Here is a 21,712-nt window from a genome sequence, read left to right as displayed (position 1 = left end):
GTGAAAGAGAGTAACAAAACAAGTGATTGTAAAGGAGTAGCAAAATAAGTGACTGTAAAAGGCTAACAAAACAAGTTATTGTAAAAGAGAGTAACAAAATAAGAACTAGGTTTCCATTGAGCCGTCAAAAATTGAGCCATAAGCTACCGAAGTTGACGACAGCTAAAAGTAATTTATGGCTCCATTTTAGTACCAGCTTGAAATATTTTGCGCATTGCGTGCAGTCGTTCTTTTCATGTAGGTGTAACATAATGTTGTGTCAAACGCTTCCCTCCTCCGTCGGATTTCTTGAAAATCAATTAGTTGCTATGGTAACCCTACCTTACACTATAAAATTTACGTTTAACATCTGTGCTCCTTATCTGTGATCACCTCTAAAGAGAAACAAAAACAAAGATAAACTTATTTATAATACATATTTTTTTAACTATTAACAAATACTATTTTTTATTATAATTATATTTTCCACTTTATTAATATATATAATATGTATTACTGTCCTAGGCATAGGTCCAGTTTGAATTTTGTAGACATGTGCTTGCATATATTTTTATATGTAAATACATACTAAATTCCTTAAAAACATAAGTGCAACTATTCCTATACATGGGACAGCAATAACTATTAAAATTTATTTCTACATTGAAAGACTTGCAAGTTTTAATTTTTTTAATGGGAAATAGATCTCAAAAAGCTAATTTTTCCTTTTTTACACCTAGTTGAGCTGGGTGTAATTTTTTAAATGTATCGGCAGCCTCCAACAGTGTATTAGCGGTTTGCGCTTTCATTGGAAACCTGGTATAAGGTATCTCTTAACAGCTTCAAATACTTTCTATGGGACATGAAAATATTTTCGACAGTCAGACCTCGGCTGCCGATATTGAGGTATAAGATAAAACATACCATGGCAGTTGATAAACAAAATAGTTTCCAACAGTATATTTAATGGTTTGCAACCTCACGCAAACATAATTATGGCTTAATTAAAACGAGCCCTAAGTGATTGTAAAAGGCTAACAAGTGATTGTGAAAGATAGTAACAAAATAAGTGAGTGTAAAGGCTAACAAAACAAGTGATTATGAAAGATAGTAACAAAATAAGTGAGTGTAAAGGCTAACAAAACAAGTGATTGTGAAAGATAGTAACAAAGAAGTGAGTGTAAAGGCTAACAAAACAAGTGATTGTGAAAGATATTAACAAAATAAGTGAGTGTAAAGGCTAACAAAACACGTGATTGTGAAAGATAGTAACAAAATAAGTGAGTGTAAAGGCTAACAAAACAAGTGATTGTGAAAGATAGTAACAAAATAAGTGAGTGTAAAGGCTAACAAAACAAGTGATTGTGAAAGATAGTAACAAAATAAGTGAGTGTAAAGGCTAACAAAACACGTGATTGTGAAAGATAGTAACAAAATAAGTGAGTGTAAAGGCTAACAAAACAAGTGATTGTGAAAGATAGTAACAAAATAAGTGAGTGTAAAGGCTAACAAAACAAGTGATTGTGAAAGATAGTAACAAAATAAGTGAGTGTAAAGGCTAACAAAACACGTGATTGTGAAAGATAGGAACAAAATAAGTGAGTGTAAAGGCTAACAAAACAAGTGATTGTGAAAGATAGTAACAAAACAAGTGATTGTGAAAGATAGTAACAAAAGAAGTGAGTGTAAAGGCTAACAAAACAAGTGATTGTGAAAGATAGTAACAAAAGAAATGAGTGTAAAGGCTAACAAAACAAGTGATTGTGAAAGATAGTAACAAAATAAGTGACTGTAAAGGCTAACAAAACAAGTGATTGTAAAAGAAAGTAACAAAAATTTGATTGTGAAAGGGTAACAAAAGAAGTGATTGCGGAAAGTAGAAAAATAAGTCATTGTTAAAAAAAAAAAGGAACAAAATAAATGATTGTGAACAAGAGTGACAGCCTTAAATTAGAAGATACTGTATATTGAAGGGATATATCCTTCCCATGTATTCAGATTGAGACTGAGTTTTCTGAGGCATGAGCAGAAGTGGGAGTTTTTGTAGTTGAACACTTTTGCTTTTGAGAAAATTTTGTGTGGTGGGGAGAGAACTTTATTGGGAATAGAAAGTAAAAAGAATAAAGGAACTACAAATCCTAAGAACATTGACTAAAGAAAATGAGACTGTAACTTTGAGAAATAAGTCAGAAAAAACAGCAGTAAACATTAAAGAAACACCTCAAGATATTAATGTGATAGTAAATCCTAGCATTTGTGAAATGCTAGGATTTACCAGTAGAACAAATAAAGGGGGCTTTCATTCATGACATATAAAATACTTCATGCTGAAAGTTCTTTTATTTGTTTGAAGGGTTCACCGAGCCGAGTGCCTCAGGCAGCCCACGACACAACGCGCCAGCTGGCCCGCACGGCTATTGGCTAAGAGGTGGAAATGTCACCTCACAACAAAATAGCGTTAAGCTGTGGGCTGCCTTAGGAGCTCAGTGTGGTGAATCCTTCAAATAAATAAAGGAACTTACAGCATGAAATATTTATACTTCATGAATGAAAGTCCCCTTTATTTGTTCCACTGGTAAATCCTAGCATTTCAGAAACGCTAGGATTTACCATTACCTTAATATGAATTATCTATTTAAATGTGTGTAATTTATGTATTTGTATATATGCATTTACAGACAAATATACACATTTAAACACATATACATATGTATACATATATTGACATATTTGTAGGTGCATTAAAACCCTTTGCAATCAAGTAGATGAAAACATGTTAAAGCATATTTATGCAAAAAAAAATTTTTTTAAAGTGTTATAGTGTGTTTTTACTGTAAACAGTTCACATTCCATTGTTCTGCACAAAGCAAAAAATGTTCTAAGTATTTTAAAATATATATTCCTATATATATTTGTATGTATCTATACCTACATATAATCATATCATGATTTTCAAAGATAGAACAGCCTGTATAATAGTGTAAATTTGCTGTCCCCTCAAAATAACTCAACACAAAGCCATTAACGTCTAAACCGTTGGCAACAAAAGTGAGTACACCCCTAAGTGGAAATGTCCAAATTGGGCCCAAAGGTAAATATTTTGTGTGGCCACCATTATTTTCCAGCACTGCCTTAACCCTCTTGGGCAAGGAGTTCACCAGAGCTTCACAGGTTGCCACTGGAGTCCTCTTCCACTCCTCCATAACAACATCACAGAGCTGGTGGGTGTTAGAGACCTTGCACTCCCCCTCCTTCCGTTTAAGGATGCCCACAGATGCTCAATAGAGTTTAGGTCTGGAGACATGCTTGGCCCGTCCATAACCTTTACACTCAGCTTATTTAGCAAGGCAGTGGTTGTCTTTGAGGTGTGTTTGGGGTTGTTATAATGTTGGAATACTGCCCTGCGGCCCAGTCTCTAAAGGGAGGGGATCATGTTCTGCTTCAGTATGTCACAGTACATGTTGGCATTTATGGTTCCCTCAATGAACTCTAGCTCCCCAGTGCTGGCAGCACTCATGCAGGCCCATACCATGACACTCCCACCACCATGCTTGACTGTAGGCAAGACACACTTGTCTTTGTACTCCTGATCTGGTTGCCGCTACACATGCTTGAAACTATTTGAACCAAATAAGTTTATCTTGGTCTCATTGGACCACAGGACATGGTTTTAGTAATCCATGTCCTTAGTCTGCTTGTCTTCAGCAAACTGTTTGCGGGCTTTCTTGTGCATCATCTTTAGAATCTTCTGGGACGACAGCCATGTCGACTAATTTGATGCAGTGTCTGAGCACTGACAGGCTAAATCCCCACTCCTTCAACCTCTGCAGCAATGCTGGCAGCACTCATATGTCTATTTCCCAAAGACAACCTCTGGATATGACGCTGATCATGTGCACTCAACTTCTTTGGTCGACCATGGCGAGGCCTGTTCTGAGTGGAACCTGTCCTGTGAAACCGCTGTATGGTCTTGCCCACCGTGCTGCAGCTCAGTTTAAGGGTCTTGGCAATCTTCTAATAGCACAAGATATAACGTCCTTGCACTCAATGAAGCGGAAAACGGACTTCAAAAAAACCTTCTTTATTTCCACATTTCCATAAAAACAAAGCTGAGAATGATACTTAGAGCCAAACGTTTTGTTAGTTAAAACATAACTTCTTCAATGGCTGTTTGGTCTGCAGAACCTGCACAGGTGTTTTATGGAGGAATAGGTAATTATAATCCCTCCTCCATACTTTTCTTTAACTCCCTAATGCCTGGATTTTTCAGAACAAATGGTTGCCTAGAATCACATTGTATTTCATTACATATATACATATATATCAATTTATACACATCTTTTTCATTTTCCATAAGTAAAATGCATACTAATGAAGTATATATAAAAAATGAAGACGTATATATTTATATCTATATATAGATGATAAATCGGAAAACATTAGGCATATTGTGTACGTATAAATTTGTATTTGCTAAAACTATAAAGATGCTCGAGTATACAATTGAACAACCATCATACCATTTTCTACAAAAAATTAATGTTTGATCAGGTATGAATTTACACTGCCTTTCTTTATTCAGTGAACATTTTTACATCCCATTCTGAGTTTAATCCTGAGGGAATTCTTGTTCCTAAGGGAAAAATCCAAAATACTTCCTGTTTCCTAAGGGCCTTAAACCTTTGCCCACCTCTAGGATGTCTCTTTATATGTTCTATACCTTGAACTTTTAGTAATGAACTGTTTGAGTTATGATATCTGTGAAAATGTGTGGCAATGGGGGTTGTAGATTCAGGGTCATCTATTGTTCTTAGAAGTTCCAAAAAACGATCCTTTAAGGTTCTTGTCGTTAAACCTACATACTTTTTCCCATATCCTTCACACGTTAACAGATATATAACATATTTAGTGTTGCAATTGATATATTGCCTAATACTGTATGTTTTCTGTTCATTTTGGGAGGTGAACTTATCACCCAATTTAAGGTAAGAGCAGGTCTTGCAACGATTACTCCCACACCTATAAAATCAATTTTTACTGGACAACCAATGTCTTTTTTCTTTTTCAAGTAACATTGATGGTGATAATGTATTACCTAGAGTTTTTGCCCTTCTGCTGGAAAAGTTGAAACCTCTCTCCACAATTTCAGACAATTGCATATCTGTCTTAAGGATGGGCAACGCATTCTTATAATACCACATATATCATCTCATTATACTCTTTACTGTAAGTAGTGACAAAATAAGGTTTTGAATCAGTTTTCTCTTTCACTTTTTTAGGTGTATGGAGCGCTTACAGGTGGATTCTACTTGCAATCTTCTTAAGCCTAGGCCATCTTTATGTTGAACAACAATTCTTTTTTTCAGATCCTCAGAGAGTTCTTTGACATGAGGTGCCGTGTTGAGCTTCCAATGACCAGTATGGGAGAGTGTGAGAGAGATAACACCAAATTTAACACACCTGCTCCCCATTCACACCTGAGACCTTGTAACAACGAGTCACATGACACCGGGGAGAGAAAACAGCTAATTGGGCCCAATTCGGACATTTCCACTTAGGGGTGTACTCATTTTAGTTGCCAACGGTTTAGACATTAATGGCTGTGTGTTGAGTTATTTTGAGGGGACAGCAAATTTACACTGTTATACAGGCTGTACACTCACTACTTTACATTGTAGCAAAGTGTAATTTCTTCAGTGTTGTCACATGAAAAGATATAATAAAATATTTACAAAAATGTGAAGGGTGTACTCACTTTTGTGAGATACTGTACACATATAATAAATACACATGTACATACAGATTATCTATCTATCTATCTATCTATCTATCTATCTATCTATCTATATATATACATATTCAGATATATATATATGTATGTATCTGCATGCCTTTTTTTCTAACACCTGATATCTCATATCTTTGAGCCCTAATAACCTTTGTGTACAATATATATATAGTTATTTTAACAATTATTATTAGATGGTGTTATCATGAGTGTACTTTGTAATGTATTTTTGATGTGTTTTGTGCAACTTTTTAGTTTTGCAAAACAGCTAACCAGAGCTCTGAATTTGCGGTAATGATTCTTGCATAATACGAGTGGTAAGCCCGATGAGTGCAAACCCTCGCAATATACCCTTATCGATAGGGCACAAACGTTTGCGCTCCACAGCTCCACTCGTAATCTAGCCTATTGTCAGCTGCCAATTTGCTTTTCTGGCTATATTCATCACTTCCTTTACCCCTTATAATATTCAGTGAAATAATTCCCAAAGTAAATGCACACTGTTAAACAGAGCATAAATATAAAGCATGTATCAGTAGTTTTTTGTGACTGATTATCACTTGTATAACCACAGTGGAATGAATTTCAGAAGAGCCTTCAGATGAAGTTGTACAAAGTAAGCAGCTGTGGTTTCTGATTCCTCATAAATATATGCTCCCTGTCTTGTTGTACACTCCGTTATCAAGCAGCGAAACGCTACTAAACTTACCAACACCAACACCACCACCTGTCAAAGATCATGTAATAGCACCTGTTTCACATATAACCTTATATGTTTAGATGTTTTTAAAAATACATTTATAATGAAAGGTTTGACACAATATTGTAATTTTTAAATTGTATTTCTTATTTTGAATAATCTAGTTGCTGTACACCCCATATATAATAATGAGATGGCTACAAATTACGGGAACTAAATGTATAAATACATACATAGTTTTGTGCACTGAATAATTTACATGTGGCCACCTTTGTACATGGCTATTTATATGTGTTTGTGGCAAATGGGCAATTATGTGAGTCATTCTATTTTGTCAACAGACATGTATCTGATGTATAAGTTAATTTGATTAAATAATAAGCATATACACAATTAATTAATGAATATACTGTCATAGCAAATAGTATAATGTGTTTTTTAGTTTAATTATTTATTTACTTATTTCATATAACTTTATAGCCAAAACATTGCCTTTTGAGCAGAGATGCAATGTTAATTACTGTTATCACTTTATACTTTTTAGTTAATAAATAATCTTGGGCCATTGGAATTTATCCTGAATACTCCAAGCCACCACAGAGTCCATCATGGTAAGTCATGTATATGTTTCAATGTGAGAATTTTATTAACTATGCTTGATACTATATGTAGATAAATGTTTGCTTAGTTCTATCTATCTATCTAATCAGATTTTTAGTGACGTTTCCCCTTTTCTTATGGATAACAAACACATTGATATATGCACTCTTCATGAGAGCATGGAAGGAGGGGTGGGTGACCCCCCCTTCTGTGGACCCTCGAAAATGAAGGGTCAAGTATAGGTGAGATGGGTGGGGGGGGGGGTAGTTTATATAAGGGGTTAAACAGGAAGTAGTTAGCAGTTTTTACTAAGAAAGCTAGGAGGAATCTCCTGTCCTCCCTTCCCAAGTGTATTGAGGGGGCAATGGGTTAGTTGTCGCAGTGAGAGGTATGCAGATGTTTGCCTATTTTAGGTCAATAAGTGGATAGTGGTACCTCCTGCTGGGGTAGTGGGGGAAAGACTCAGAACTGTGGGGTGTGTTTGGCTGAGTTTGCCAACACGTGTTTTATGTGGGCAAACACCTTTTGGTTATGGTTGAATTTGATATGTATGCTATTTATAAAGTTTTAATAAAGTAGGGCTGCAACCTTTTCACCCTAATATCGGTGTTAGTGTATTATTTAATTTGATGGATGGACACTAGAGGGGGCATATAAAATTAAAAAATGAATTGTGTAGAAAATAACTTTTGCTAAATATTTTCATTATTTATCCCCCAACACTTTTAAGAGTTTTCAATTCTGAAAATTAAATTTAAGAGCCTAAATTATGCTAAAGCATAAAAAGGTACTTAACATATAGAAATGTAGTTACAAGGAATGGTTCACAAACTGCCATGCCCAGCTTTCTACATTATGTATATGGCATGTGGGTAGAAACAAGTAGTGACACCTTATACTTTCTAATAATGATTTGTAAGCAGTGTGTCAAGGAGTTATGCAGCTATATGTAAATGATTAAATACATATATAAATACTGTACATGTAAGGATTACAGGACTGTGCCGTTGTTACTTTCCTGTAGCTTGATAATGATCTGGTAACTGTAATGGAGTTGAGGAACTACTTTTTTGTGTACTGACTCCATTCTAATTTCTTTCCATTAGATCTAATTTGTAATTAGCAAACATGTTAATGGGAATATATAACTTGTTGTGACATCACAAATACAGTTTGTGCACAGCAGTATTAGAGTGTAAGCTTCTAGATAATATTGAATACTGTACTAATAGATTAAAAGAAACTAAGAAAGGGACATTAAACACCTTAAAATATTAATATAAATGTGTTTTAACTACATGTAGTAAAACATCTTTGCAATATACTTATATTATTTATTTTGTTCTCCTCTCCTGTAATTAATTTATGAATATTGTGGGCTTTCCAAATCATGTTAAACATGGAAGTGCAGACACAGCTATATTACACACAGTCATTGGTTGCACACTCTAGTAAGCCATTTATAACCATTCCTAATTGGTCTCAGTGTAACCTAAGTTATAATATGGCCCACTGCTTTATAAACATTAAAGGGACAGTAAACCCCAAAATTTTCTTTCATTATTTAGATAAAGAATACAATTTTTAAAAAGTTTCCAATTTACTTCTATTATCAAATTTGTTTTGTTATCATGTTATTCTTTGTTGAAGGGATACATACCTAGGTAGGTAGCATGCACATGCCTGAAGCACTACATGACAGGAAATAGTGCTTCCATCTAGTGCTCCTGCTAATGTATAACATTGTTGCAAAACTGCTGCCATATACTGTTGTGGTCACGTGCACACTGAGCTTACATCCCATCTTTTCAACAAAGGATAACAAGAAAACAAAGAAAATTTGATAACAGAAGTAAATTGGAAAGCTGTTTAAAATTGTTTCTATCTGAATCATGAAAGAAAAAAAATGGGTTTTATGTCCCTTTAACTTTACCCTTATTTTTTTCAATATTTAAGCAATTAATATAGGGCTAGATTACAAGTGGAACGCAATTTTAACGTGCGCCTGTAAACAGGCTGGTTAATGCTACAGCGAGCTTGTGGTAGAACTTTGCTCTCAAATTTATTAACCATAGATCAAATCTCTGGCTAATGAAAAAAATGTCCCCCAATTTCCCCCAAAATAAAGTGTACAGTCCATTTCTTAAAAAAAAAGAAAAATTAGCATGCAATGCAAACGCGGGGTCATGTTTGAATTGCGCTCAACTTGTAATACCAGTGCACATTTGTGTGTGCCGGCATTACTGAGTAGCGCATAAATATCGCACTCTACTCGTAATCTAGCTCATATTTTTTTTAAAATACATGTAAATATTTTTCTCAGGCTAATCATTGCTCTGAATACATAAATTAAGCAATGATTTATTGTGTTAAATGTCCTTTTAAAAAGGCCAGTAAAGTCAAAATTTTACTTTTATAATTCACTTAGAGCATGCAGTTTTTTTAACAACTTTCCAATTTACTTCTATTATATACAGTGAGGGAAAAAATTATTTGATCCCCTGCTGATTTTGTATGTTTGTCCACTGACAAAGAAATAATCAGTCTATAATTTTAATGGTAGGTTTATTTGAACAGAGAGAGACGGAATAACAACAAACAAATCCAGAAAAATGCATTTCAAAAAAGTTACAGATTGATTTGCATTTTAATAAGTGTATATATAGTGAAATAAGTATTTGACCACTTTGCAAAACATGACTTAGTACTTAGTGGCAAAACCATTGTTGGCAATCACAGAGGTCAGACGTTTCTTGTAGTTGGCCACCAGGTTTTCACACATCGCAGGAGGGATTTTGTCCCACTCTTTTCAGATTCTCTCCAAGTTATTAAGGTTTTGAGACTGAAGTTTGGCAACTTGAATCTGCAGCTCCCTCCACAGATTTTCTATGGAATTAAGGTCTGGAGACTGGCTAGGCCACTCCAGGTCCTTAATGTGCTTCTTCTTGAGCCACTCCTTTGTTGCCTTGGCTGTGTGTTTTGGGTCATTATCATGCTGGAATACCCATCCACAACCCATTTTCAATGCCCTGGCTGAGGGAAGAAGGTTCTCACCCAAGATTTGATGGTACATGGCCCCGTCCATCGTCCCTTTGATGCACCCCGTCCATCGTCCCTTTGATGCAGTGAAGTTGTCCTGTCCCCTTAGCAAAAAAACACCCCAAAGGATAATGTTTCCACCTCCATGTTTGACAGTGGGGATGGTGTTCTTGGGGTCATAGGCAGCAAAACACGGCGAGTTGAGTTGATGCCAAAGAGCTCAATGATTTTGGTCACATCTGACCAGAACACTCACCCATTTCACCTCTAAATCATTCAGCTGTTCATTGGCAAACTTCAAACGGATTTCTTGAGCAGGGGGACCTTGTGGGCGCGGCAGGATTTCAGTCCTTCATGGCGTAGTGTGTGTGATGATAGCAGGATGGATGTCACTAGCATGTGGGCGGGGCTTAGGTCCGGTGTCTGTGTCGCAGTTAGTTTAGTACAATCAACCTGTCTGGATGTGTATTGCTATGCTCTGTAATAAAATAGAGTTGTACCATCATTGCTGTGTCCTGCATATGTCCTGCATCTCATGACATGGTGTCAGAAGTTCTGGACTACGCTTCTGTTTCTGATGATGACGATGTCAAAGTTTACCCCACCTGAGCCTTTTGACTTTTCTCAGCCTGCAGCTTGGCCCACATGGCGTCAGCGGTTTCAGCGCTTCAGGATTGCTTCCAAACTGAACAAGGAGAGTGGTGAAGTACAAGTTAATTCTCTTTTATACTCTATGGGGAAAGATGTAGAGCCAGTGTTCAATGCTTTTACTTTCCAAGAAGGGGAAGAAGTTAACTTTGATATAGTTATGGATAAACTCAGTGCCCACTTTGTGCCCAAAAGAAATGTGATTCATGAGAGAGCTTGTTTTCACAAACGTAATCAGCGTGTGGGAGAATCTGTGGAGTCATTTGTGCGCAGCCTGTATGAATTAGCTGAATTCTGTGAGTTTGGTGTTGCTAAAGAAGAGCAAATCAGAGACAGAATAGTTATTGGAATTGCAGATGCTGAAGTCTCCCTGAAGCTGCAGTTAGAGCCTGATTTAACATTAGACGGGGCTATTAGGATGGCCCGCCAGAGTGAACTGGTGAAAAAGCAAAGTGCTGATCTGAGGTCTGAGAGTATTGTGGATGAAGTGCAACAGTCTAGGAAAATTACTAGTGAAAGGCACAGTGTGAGCGGTAGATCTAAAGTACTGGAAAGGCCTAGAAGTGGATGGGCGCAACATGGCCGATGCACACGGTGCTACCGGGCTCATGATCAGAGTGCTATATGCCCGGCCAGAGATAAAAGATGCAGAAAATGTAACAGAATAGGCCATTTTGAAGTGGTGTGTAAAACTGAATACATTAAGGAGATGCAGGTGGACAGTGACCAGGAGGGTCAGGAAGTGTCTTTTGTGGGGTCTGTTGTGGAACGGACAAGCTCAGAGGAAGATTGGAAAGTTACCTTTACTGTAATGGGAGCCAATGTTGATTTTAAGATTGACACAGGAGCTGATATCACTGTAATGTCTTTTGCTGAATTTATGAAACTGCCTCGACAGCCCCAGCTGGCGAAGGTTACTACAAATGTTCATAGTCCTGGTGGCCGCATTGATTGTGTGGGGAAATTTCTGGCCAGCTGTGAGTACAAACAAAGGAAGTTCACCATGTGGGTGCATGTGATCCGAGGTCAGTGTGTTAACAGTTTATTGAGCAGAAAAGCAGCCTGTGACTTGGGCCTCGTGGCCAGAGTGAATGAGATCTCTGAAGATATGTTTGGCGAGTTGGGCCTACTGAGCTGCAAACCTGTCCGTATAGCACTTAAAAGTGACGCAGTCCCGTACAGTATTTCTACTCCTCGTAGAATTCCGTTCCCGCTCATGCCTCAAGTGGAGAAAGAGCTCATGCGCATGAAGTCTATGGGGGTTATTGAAGAGGTTGTTGAAGCAACTGATTGGTGTGCCCCCATTGTTCCAGTTGCAAAGAAAAACGGAAAGGTGCGCATCTGTGTGGACCTGAAAAGGTTGAATGAGGCAGTAAAGAGGGAGAGATTTGTGCTGCCGACACTGGAAGATATAGCCCCGAAGTTGGCTGGGGCGAAGTTCTTTTCCACATTAGACGCTTCTAGCGGCTTTTGGCAGATCCCCCTGGATCCAAAGTGCCGCAAACTGACTACCTTTATCACTCCGGTAGGTCGGTTCTGTTTCTGCAGACTTCCCTTTGGGATATCCTCCGCTCCTGAGATCTTTCAGAGGGAAATGAGTTCTCTCCTGAGTGGCCACGTGGGCACAGCAGTCGTCATGGACGACATTCTAGTGTATGGGTCTACAGTGGAGGAGCATGATCAGCGTTTGAGTTGTGTGCTGCAGGCTATCAAAGAGTCTGGGCTGAAGCTGAATAAAGAAAAATGTCATTTTAGGAAAACTGAATTATGCTACTTTGGGCATATCATAAACGGGGATGGCATCAAGCCGGACCCCGAGAAAATTCGGGCTATCGAACAGATGAAAAGCCCTTCTGATGTACATGAGCTGAGACAGATATTGGGCCTTGTAAATTACGTGGGCAAGTTTCTTCCAGATTTATCTACAGTTTTGCACCCTATCACAGAGTTGCTTAAGAAAGATGTTGCCTGGGTCTGGGGACCCTCACAAGAAAAAGCGTTCCTGCATGCTAAGTCCCTGCTGGGGTCTGCCCCAGTGCTGGGGTTCTACGACCCTTCAAAAAAGACTGTGGTTAGTGCTGATGCAAGCAGTTATGGGTTGGGGGCTGCACTCCTGCAACTGAATGACAACAAACTACAGCCCATCGCCTACTGTTCCCGCACACTGACGGCTGCGGAGTCAAAATACGCTCAAATTGAGAAAGAGTGCCTGGCTGCAGTTTGGGCCTGTGAGCGCTTTCAGCGTTATCTAGTGGGTTTGGAGAAATTTAGTCTGGAAACTGACCACAAACCGCTAGTCCCTCTTATCAATTCTTATGACATCGACAAAACACCCTTGAGATGCCAGAGACTTTTAATGAGACTACTCAGGTTCAATGTTCAAGCAGTGCATGTGCCGGGGAAGCAGCTGGTTGTGGCAGATACACTGTCCAGGCTCCCGCTGGCTGCTGCTGAAGAATCCTCCACAGAGTCGGATGTAAAAGTGTATGTTGATTCAGTTCTGGCCTCTAAGTCCATTTCTTCAAGGAAACTGGAAGAGATAAAGAAAGAGACATATTTGGACACAGATCTGCAAGAAGTTATAAAGTACATAAGAGATGGCTGGCCCGAGAGCCGGGCAGCCTGGATGTCTTTAAATGCTTACCAGCCAGAGAGGTCGCAGCTCACGGAGCTGGAGGGGTTGGTGCTGTTCCAAGACCGTATTGTAATTCCTGTCAGCATGAGGAAGGAGATGTTAAACAGGATTCATGATGGCCACTTAGGCATTACAAAGTGCAGAGAAAGAGCAGCTACAGCTGTGTGGTGGCCTGGGATCAGCTCCGACATTGCAAATCATGTGTCTAAATGTGCCTTTTGCCGGGAACGCCGGCCTACTCAGAGAAGGGAGCCCTTAATGTCTACTCCGCTGCCTGCGGGGCCGTGGCAGAAAATAGCTGCTGATTTGTGCGAACTGCACGGGAAAAAGTTTCTTGTTGTTATCGACTACTATTCCAGGTATTTGGAAATAGCACCCCTGAATGATATCACAAGTCAGGCCGTTATCATTCGCCTGAAGAGCTTGTTCGCCCGCTGGGGCATTCCAATGGAGCTGGTGAGTGATAATGGCATGCAGTTCGCTTCTACAGAGTTCAGTGCTTTCAGCAGGGAATATGATTTTGTACATTCCACGTCAAGTCCACATTATCCGCAGGCCAACGGAATGGCTGAAAGGGCAGTTCAAACAACAAAATTCATCCTAAAGCAATCTGAACCGTACCTAGCCCTCTTGTCATACAGGGCGACGCCCATTCAAGCCACCGGGTTTAGCCCGGCACAGCTGATGCTAGGACGCCAGATTCGCACCACTTTACCCTCAGTGGGTGTCTTCAAGCCGCCTGGCCCTGTTCCTCGGGACGAAGTCCTTAGGAGGGATGAAGAGGCCAAAAAGGGTTATCGTTTCTTCTACGACAGGAGACATTCTGTCAGGCCTTTACAGGAACTGAAAGCGGGCCAAAGTGTCAGAATTAAACTGGATGATGAGAAGAAATGGAAGACGCCTGCTACGGTAGTGGGCCGCTCTCCAGAACCAAGGTCTTACACAGTCCTTACAGAGGGAGGGACGGTTACACGCCGTAACCGAAGACATCTTCAGCCTGTACCTGAGAGTCTGGAACCGGATACCTCAGTACCACCGCCGGTGGGATCTCCTGTTCTAAGAGAGGTGCCTTCCCCTCAGCAAGATCATAGCGGGGATATATCTTTGCCTCCAGCAGACTCTTGTTCACCATCTTCTGTATCAGAGGACAGTTCATGCAAAGTTACATCAAGCGGAAGAGTGGTGAGGCTTCCGGCCCGATACAGGGACTGACTTTAGCTAGAACAGTGACCGGAAGTATGGGCAGAATAATCCCATGGTCACTGTGGACTAGGGTAGTCTACCCCGATGTCCAAGTCAGGATGTAATTTATTTGTTCATGTTTTCTAATCTATCTGTTTTTATAATGTTCTAAAACAAAATGTTGTTGTATACCCTGTTGGTGTACCTTGTTATTTAATATATGCAAATGTATGCTTTGCCTTTGAAAAAGGGGAAGATGTGATGATAGCAGGATGGATGTCACTAGCATGTGGGCGGGGCTTAGGTCCGGTGTCTGTGTCGCAGTTAGTTTAGTACAATCAACCTGTCTGGATGTGTATTGCTATGCTCTGTAATAAAATAGAGTTGTACCATCATTGCTGTGTCCTGCATATGTCCTGCATCTCATGACAGTGTGTTACCAATTGTTTTCTTGATGACTATGGTCCCAGCTGCCTTGAGATCATTGACAAGATTCTCCTGTGTAGTTCTGGGCTGATTCCTCACCGTTCTCATGATCATTAAAACTTCACAATGTGAGATCTTGCATGGAGCCCCAGACCGAGGGAGATTGACAGTTATTTTGTGTTTCTTTCATTCGTGAAAAATCGCACCAACTGTTGTCACCTTCTCACCAAGCTGCTTGGCGATGGTCTTGTAGCCCATTCCAGCCTACAATCTTGTCCCTGACATCCTTGGACAGTTCTTTGGTCTTGGCCATGGTGAAGAGTTTGGAATCTGATTGATTGATTGCTTCTGTGGACAGGTGTCTTTTATACAGGTAACAAGCTGAGATTAGGTGCACTCCCTTTAAAAGAGTGCTCCTAATCTCAGCTCGTTACCTGTATAAAAGACACCTGGGAGCCAGAAATCTTGCTGATTGATAGGGGATCAAATACTTATTCACTCATTAAAATACAAATCAATTTATAACTTTTTTTGAAATGTGTTTTTCTGGATTTTTGTTGTTGTTATTCTGTCTTTCACTGTTCAAATAAACCTACTGTTAAAATTATAGACTGATCATTTCTTTGTCAGTGGGCAAACGTACAAAATCAGCAGGGGATCAAATATTTTTTCCCTCACTGTAATGTGCTTGTTCTTTTGGTATCCTTTATGCATAAGCATATCTAGGTAAACTTAGGAGCAGCAATGCACTATTGAGCTATCTACTGAATGGTGGCACATGCATGCCTCTTGTCATTGGCTCATTCAATGTGTTCAGCTAGCTCCCATTAGTGCATTGCTGCTTTTTCAAGAAAAGATACCAAGATAATGAAGCAAATTTCGTATTTAAAGTACATTTAAAAAAGTTTTAAATTGTAGGCTCTATCTGAGTCATTAAATAAAAAATTGGTTTTCATGTGCCTTTAAGTGTGTATTTTTTTTTAAAGTGTTGTTGGTTTCCTACTTGAATTATCTTTATGGCTTTTTATTATCAATGTCAAAATTATTCTTATATCTAGCTATGTTTCTAATGCTCTGATCAGTTCTCTCTAGCTTTTAGTGACAGATACATTTACAGTATAAGATTAAATATGATTTTTATATTGTGGTAGTTTCACTTGTTTATGCACAAAAAACAACTTATCATTAAGACTGTCTTGTTAGTTATTATAATAAATTAATATAATTAATAGTGACTCTGGGTTTTACAGGAAGAAATCCATATTGTATTGATTCAAATTATGCAGGGACTCTGATAATTTGGGACAGGATATTTGGTAAGTAAAGCTGATAGAAAACATATGAATCTGGTGTTACTATTTTTAATGCTTTTGAAAAAAATTCTATCACACTTATAACTTAGAATTCCTGAACTGAATGAATTTAGTTTAGGGACAGCAATGTTCTTATAGGTATGAGGTTGATGTTCTTCAGCAGGCTGTATAACCTGGCAATGTACCACACACCCCATAGTAAAAGAGCAGAGCACGCCAACACAATTCTGCTGCTACAACACCGCTGAATAATAGGACATATGTGTCATAGGTGAGCACGAGCATAATATATCAAGCATAATATATACATTGTATATATAAAGTTATCTGTAGGCATGGTTTGCAGGGAATAATTTGTTTTTGATGTAACAATAGTAAAAAATATTCTGAAAAATGTGTATTTCAGAATATTCATTTGGTGCACTATTTGGTATTCAGTTAATTTAAAATGAAACTAACACTGAATATACTGAATATTAGTTTTCGTTAAAACAAATGTAAATGTAACTTTGCTGCAGGTGGCTCATTGTCACCCGTAGGACTTATATTCATCTATAGCTAAATTTCATTCATAACAAAACAAATTCACACCTCTAGTTATCTGGGCTTAACACAGACCCAGTTTTTTTATGACTGTTTACTCCATGTTCCAAATTCTTAGAAGAATTCTAACCAGGAAGCAGAAGACTGCATAATTCCAGGGCAAATTGCAAATATCTGTGTTTTCTTAGATGGACATGAAACCCAAATGTTTTCATTTAGGCTTCAGATAGAGAATACAATTTAAAAAAAAGTTTCCATTTTGCTTCATCTTCATGTTACTTTTTGTTGAAGAAATATCTAGATAGTTAGCGTGCACATGTTTTGAGCATTAAATGACAGGAAATAGTGCTGTCACCTAGTGCTCATGCTAATTTATAACATTGTTGCAAAACTGCTTCCATATAGTGTTGCAGACACGTGCACTTACCGTCCTGCTTTTCAACAAAGGATAACAAGAAAACGATAAAAATAATAATAATAGAAGTAAATTGGAAGGTTGCTTAAAATTGTATGCTCCATCTTAAAGGGACACTGAACCCAAATGTATTCTTTTGTGATTCAGATAGAGCATGACATTTTAAGCAACTTTCTTTCTATCTTTATTTAAAATGCAAGAATATAAGTTTAGATGCCGGCCCATTTTTGGTGAACAACCTGGGTTGTCCTTGCTGATTGGTGGATAAATTCATCCACCAATAAAAAAAAAGTGCTGTCCAGAGTACTGAACCCAAAAAAAGCTTAGATGCCTTCTTTTTCAAATAAAGATAGCAAGAGAATGAAGAAAAATTGATAATAGGAGTAAATTAGAAAGTTGCTTAAAATTGAATGCTTTATCTGAATCACAAAAGAAAAAAATTGGGTTCAGTGTCTCTTTAATCGTGAAAAATAAATTTGGGTTTTATGTTCCTTAACTTTTAAGGTTAGATGCTTATTTAAGCGTTATGTTTTCATAACTGAACCAAAAAAAAGCATATTCAAGGTTATTATACCCAAAATACATATTTTAACCCAATAAATTATATGTTTACTAAATTGATTTTAAAATATTGAAATTTTCAAGGAAATATTTGTCCAGGAATTGTCTACGCAGATTAGTCTTCTTTATGTTTGAAATAAACAAACTTCCTTAACTTTAAATTCCAGCTTTTTTTACTACAGGGTCCGTGGCTTTTCAGTACAAAGATAACACTGTATGAAACAAACAAACATTTACATATTTCTTTGAAAATACATTTAGAAGAATTGGCATCAAATGTGGATGCTTACATTCTCTCCAAATAATGAACATGCAGGTTTAGCAGTAGAATTAGAATCTAAGCCTATATTTACAATTTCCATGGTGAGATGGAGTGGAGTGATCATAGGATTATAGGAGATAATAAATGAATGGACTGCTTTTATGATGGTTGATTTTTGGGGTGGTAAGTCTAAGATATTTCATAAAGATGGAAACCTGAATAAGAAATGCATAAGGGTAGCAGATGCTGTTAAATAAAGTATGGGAGGGGTAGCAGATGGTATTTAATATGGATTGAGTCCAAAGTAAGACAAAGGGAAATAACTATGATAGAAATATATAGTATACAGAGTATATTACTTTTATAGAGGGTGGCAGAAAAGATGAGAATGCAACCAAAGAAACAGGAGAAAAGACATACAGAGTAACTGGCAAAGGATGAAAAGAACTATTGAAAATTGAAAAGTGAAGAAGAGAAATAATGAAATGCTCAACTGAACATATATAGAAGCATGTCCGTCATGTTTAGTTATAAAGCATTTATTAATTATGTGTTTGTTTTTGTTACAATTAGTCTTTATTAGAATTTTGAATAATATACGACTAAAAGGTCATACAAAATAAACTGTAACAAAAAACAAAAAAAAATCATTAAAACTATAATTTCCCTAGGAAGGGTAATATGATATGTTCATGGGTTTGAAATTGTTGTCATCCTTTTGCAACTGACTTGCTCTGACCCACTCCGCATCTTGCACACAGCTACAGGCTATGGGCTCCATGTACTAAGCAGCAGGAACCACTTTGGAACTCTTGCAGCTAGTGAGCCTGCTTACCACAAGCTGCTAACAAGCCCTGCTCTAGCATAATTGGTTGTGCTAAAGCAGGGGGTATGGCTGGATGATGCCGGACGAAAGAAGATCCAGAGAGTGAACCTTATCCATCTGGCATTTAATGAATATGTTTATCAGATAGGGACAAAGAATGGGTTTGAAAGCTTTATGTGCTAGTGAAGTTAACAGAATCTGATATCTTTAGATTTAATAGACTTATTTTATTGAGAAATGGGCATTTAATAACTCTAGTGAGGTTTGGGACACTATAAAAAAGTTAAAATATGTAAGAAATCCTATGATCTTGGTGTACTTATTTTTACTATGTGGGGTTCTCTGACCATCACTTAAGTAGACATAATACTGAGCAAAAGTGTTTGCTATCTGTTTGATGTGACAGAAAAGTTTACCTGATGCTAGTTTAAGGGAAACTGAACCCAAATTCTTTTCTTTCATGATTCAGATGCCGTATTTTATTTATGCATACAAGACTGATGCTATGTGAGCATGAAGGTGTAGAAAATTCACAAGATCTGTGGCAGTTCCAATATTAATACTGGAACTGACACAGACCTTGTGAAGTTTCTATACGAGAGAGAGAGAGAGAGACCAGCCCATATATAAGGATGTTCCTGCAGCTTGTAATACAATGCACTCTTATCAGCCACTTGGCTCAATACATTGCCCCTTTAACCCTTTCCATACCAAAATACAGGTTTAATATGTGTAATTGATGCTCTTTCACATGCATGACATAATTTTTTAGTACAATGTTCTTTTCAAGTTAGTAATGTTTGTATGTTCTTTTTTAACACAGAAACAGTATGCATTAAAAGTCCTATCATATAAAGATTTCTGGCTGCCTACAATTATACTGGAATATTGGTAGATCCAATATTTGTTTTGAAAAAATGAATCAGATAACTAAGAAGCTTTCTCCAAAAATGTTGTGATTTTAGTAGCTGAAGACTGGCACGTCATACCAAAGAATCCAAATTTGCTTCAGCTACTGATGTGGTCACAGAATAGGAAGGATAAGTGTAGAGCAGAATGGGGAGATAACCTCCTAATTAAAGGGACATGAAAACCAAAATATTTCTTTCATGATTCAGATAGAGAATACAAATTTAAACAACTTTCTAATTTACTTCTATTATTTAATGTACTTAATTCTTCAAATATCCTTTGTTGAAGAAATACCAATGCACATTGGTGAGCCAATCACACAAGGTATCTATGTGCAGCCACCAATCAGTAACTACTAAGCCTATTAAGATATGCTTTTCAAAAAAGGATATCAAGAGAATTAATCAAATTAGATAATAGAAGTAAATTGGAAAGTTGTTTAAAAATTGCATGTTCTATCTAAATCATGAAAGAGAAAAATGGGTTTCATGTCCCTTTAAGAGAGATGAATGAATGTGTATAAATATTTTATAGATCTATTATCCTTGTTTTTGGAGTATATTACCATTGAAGAATCAATTAAGATAAGATCTAGCATTAGTTCTTTCAAAGTTTTGTATGTTTTCTCAAAGCTGTTAAACACCTATCTGAAGTGATATCAGCAATAATATTAAATTACTTCACTATAAGAAATAGCATAAGTTAGAGAACCAATAAATACATTATATTTGTATGATCAAGAAATGCATAATACAAATCAAAGCAATAGCACTGTAATATTCTGAATTTCAATTGAGTATTAGATTTTTTCTGACAAATTTCAAACAGCCAGATTACGAGTTTTCCTTTATGAGTGGCTCAGTAATAACTTGCAAGTTATTTCCACCGCTCACATTTAATAGTGCTGCTATTACAGGTTTTCCAAAAAACGGCGTTTGTGGGCAATATGGCAGCATTGAACTCCATACCGCACACAAATACCAGTGCTGCTTTGAGCTGGTTTTACCTGCTCGTGCACAATTTCCCCATAGACATCAATGGGGAGAGCCGGCTAAAAAAAAGCCTAACACCTGCAATGATGAAATCTATCAGCCAATCGGAATTCAAGGGACGCCATCTTGGATGACGTCATTTAAAGGGAACTTCATTCTTGAAGAGCCATCGAAAGAAGAGGATGCTCTGCGCCAGATGTCTTAAAGATGGAGCCGCTCCAAATCAGAAGGATGAAGATAGAAGATGCCATCTGGATGAAGACTTCTGCCCGCCTGGAGTACCACTTCTTGCCGCTTGGATGAAGACTTCTCCTGGATTCATTGAGGACTTCTTGCCGCTTGGATGAAGACTTCTCCCTTCTGGATGAGGATGGATGTCCGGTCTTCAAAAACTGTAAGTGGATCTTCGGGGGTTAGTTTTAGGTTTTTTTAAGGGTTTATTGGGTGGGTTTTAATTTTAGATTAGGGACTTTGGGCAACGTAAAAGAGCTAAATGCCCTTTTAAGGGCAATGCCCATCCAAATGCCCTTTTCAGGGCAATGGGGAGCTTAGGTTTTTTAGGTAGGTTTTTTTTTGGGGGGGTTGGTTGTGTGGGTGGTGGGTTTTACTGTTGGGGGGTTGTTTGTATTTTTTTTTACAGGTAAAAGAGCTAATTTCTTTGGGGAAATGCCCCACAAAAGGCCCTTTTAAGGGCCATTGGTAGTTTAGTGTAGGCTAGGGTTTTTTTTATTGGGGGGGGGGTTTATATTGATAGGACTATTAGATTTGATTATTTGTTTTATTTTGTGTAATTTAGTGTTTATTATTTTTTGTAATTTAGATAAATGTATTTTGTTAATTTAATTTATTTAATTTTAGTGTAATGTTAGGTTTTAGTGTAAGACAGGTTAG

The 21,712-nt window shown here is 37.6% G+C and overlaps 1 protein-coding gene across 1 annotated transcript in view; it reads left to right on the top strand.

The window, feature by feature from the left end:
• The window catches only part of AGMO (alkylglycerol monooxygenase), a 575,264-nt gene that overhangs the window by 389,107 nt on the left and 164,445 nt on the right, over nucleotides 1-21,712 (top strand). The window contains exons 6-7 of the mRNA XM_053714114.1: nucleotides 7,012-7,078; nucleotides 16,248-16,313. Coding sequence (XP_053570089.1) covers nucleotides 7,012-7,078; nucleotides 16,248-16,313 — 133 coding nt within the window. The remainder of the gene's footprint in view (nucleotides 1-7,011; nucleotides 7,079-16,247; nucleotides 16,314-21,712) is intronic.

Source organism: Bombina bombina, chromosome 5 (genome assembly GCF_027579735.1).
Source record: "Bombina bombina isolate aBomBom1 chromosome 5, aBomBom1.pri, whole genome shotgun sequence".
NCBI classification, from domain to species: domain Eukaryota; kingdom Metazoa; phylum Chordata; class Amphibia; order Anura; family Bombinatoridae; genus Bombina; species Bombina bombina.
Note: the sequence above shows the minus strand (reverse complement) of the source record. Positions and strands in the feature narration are given on the sequence as shown.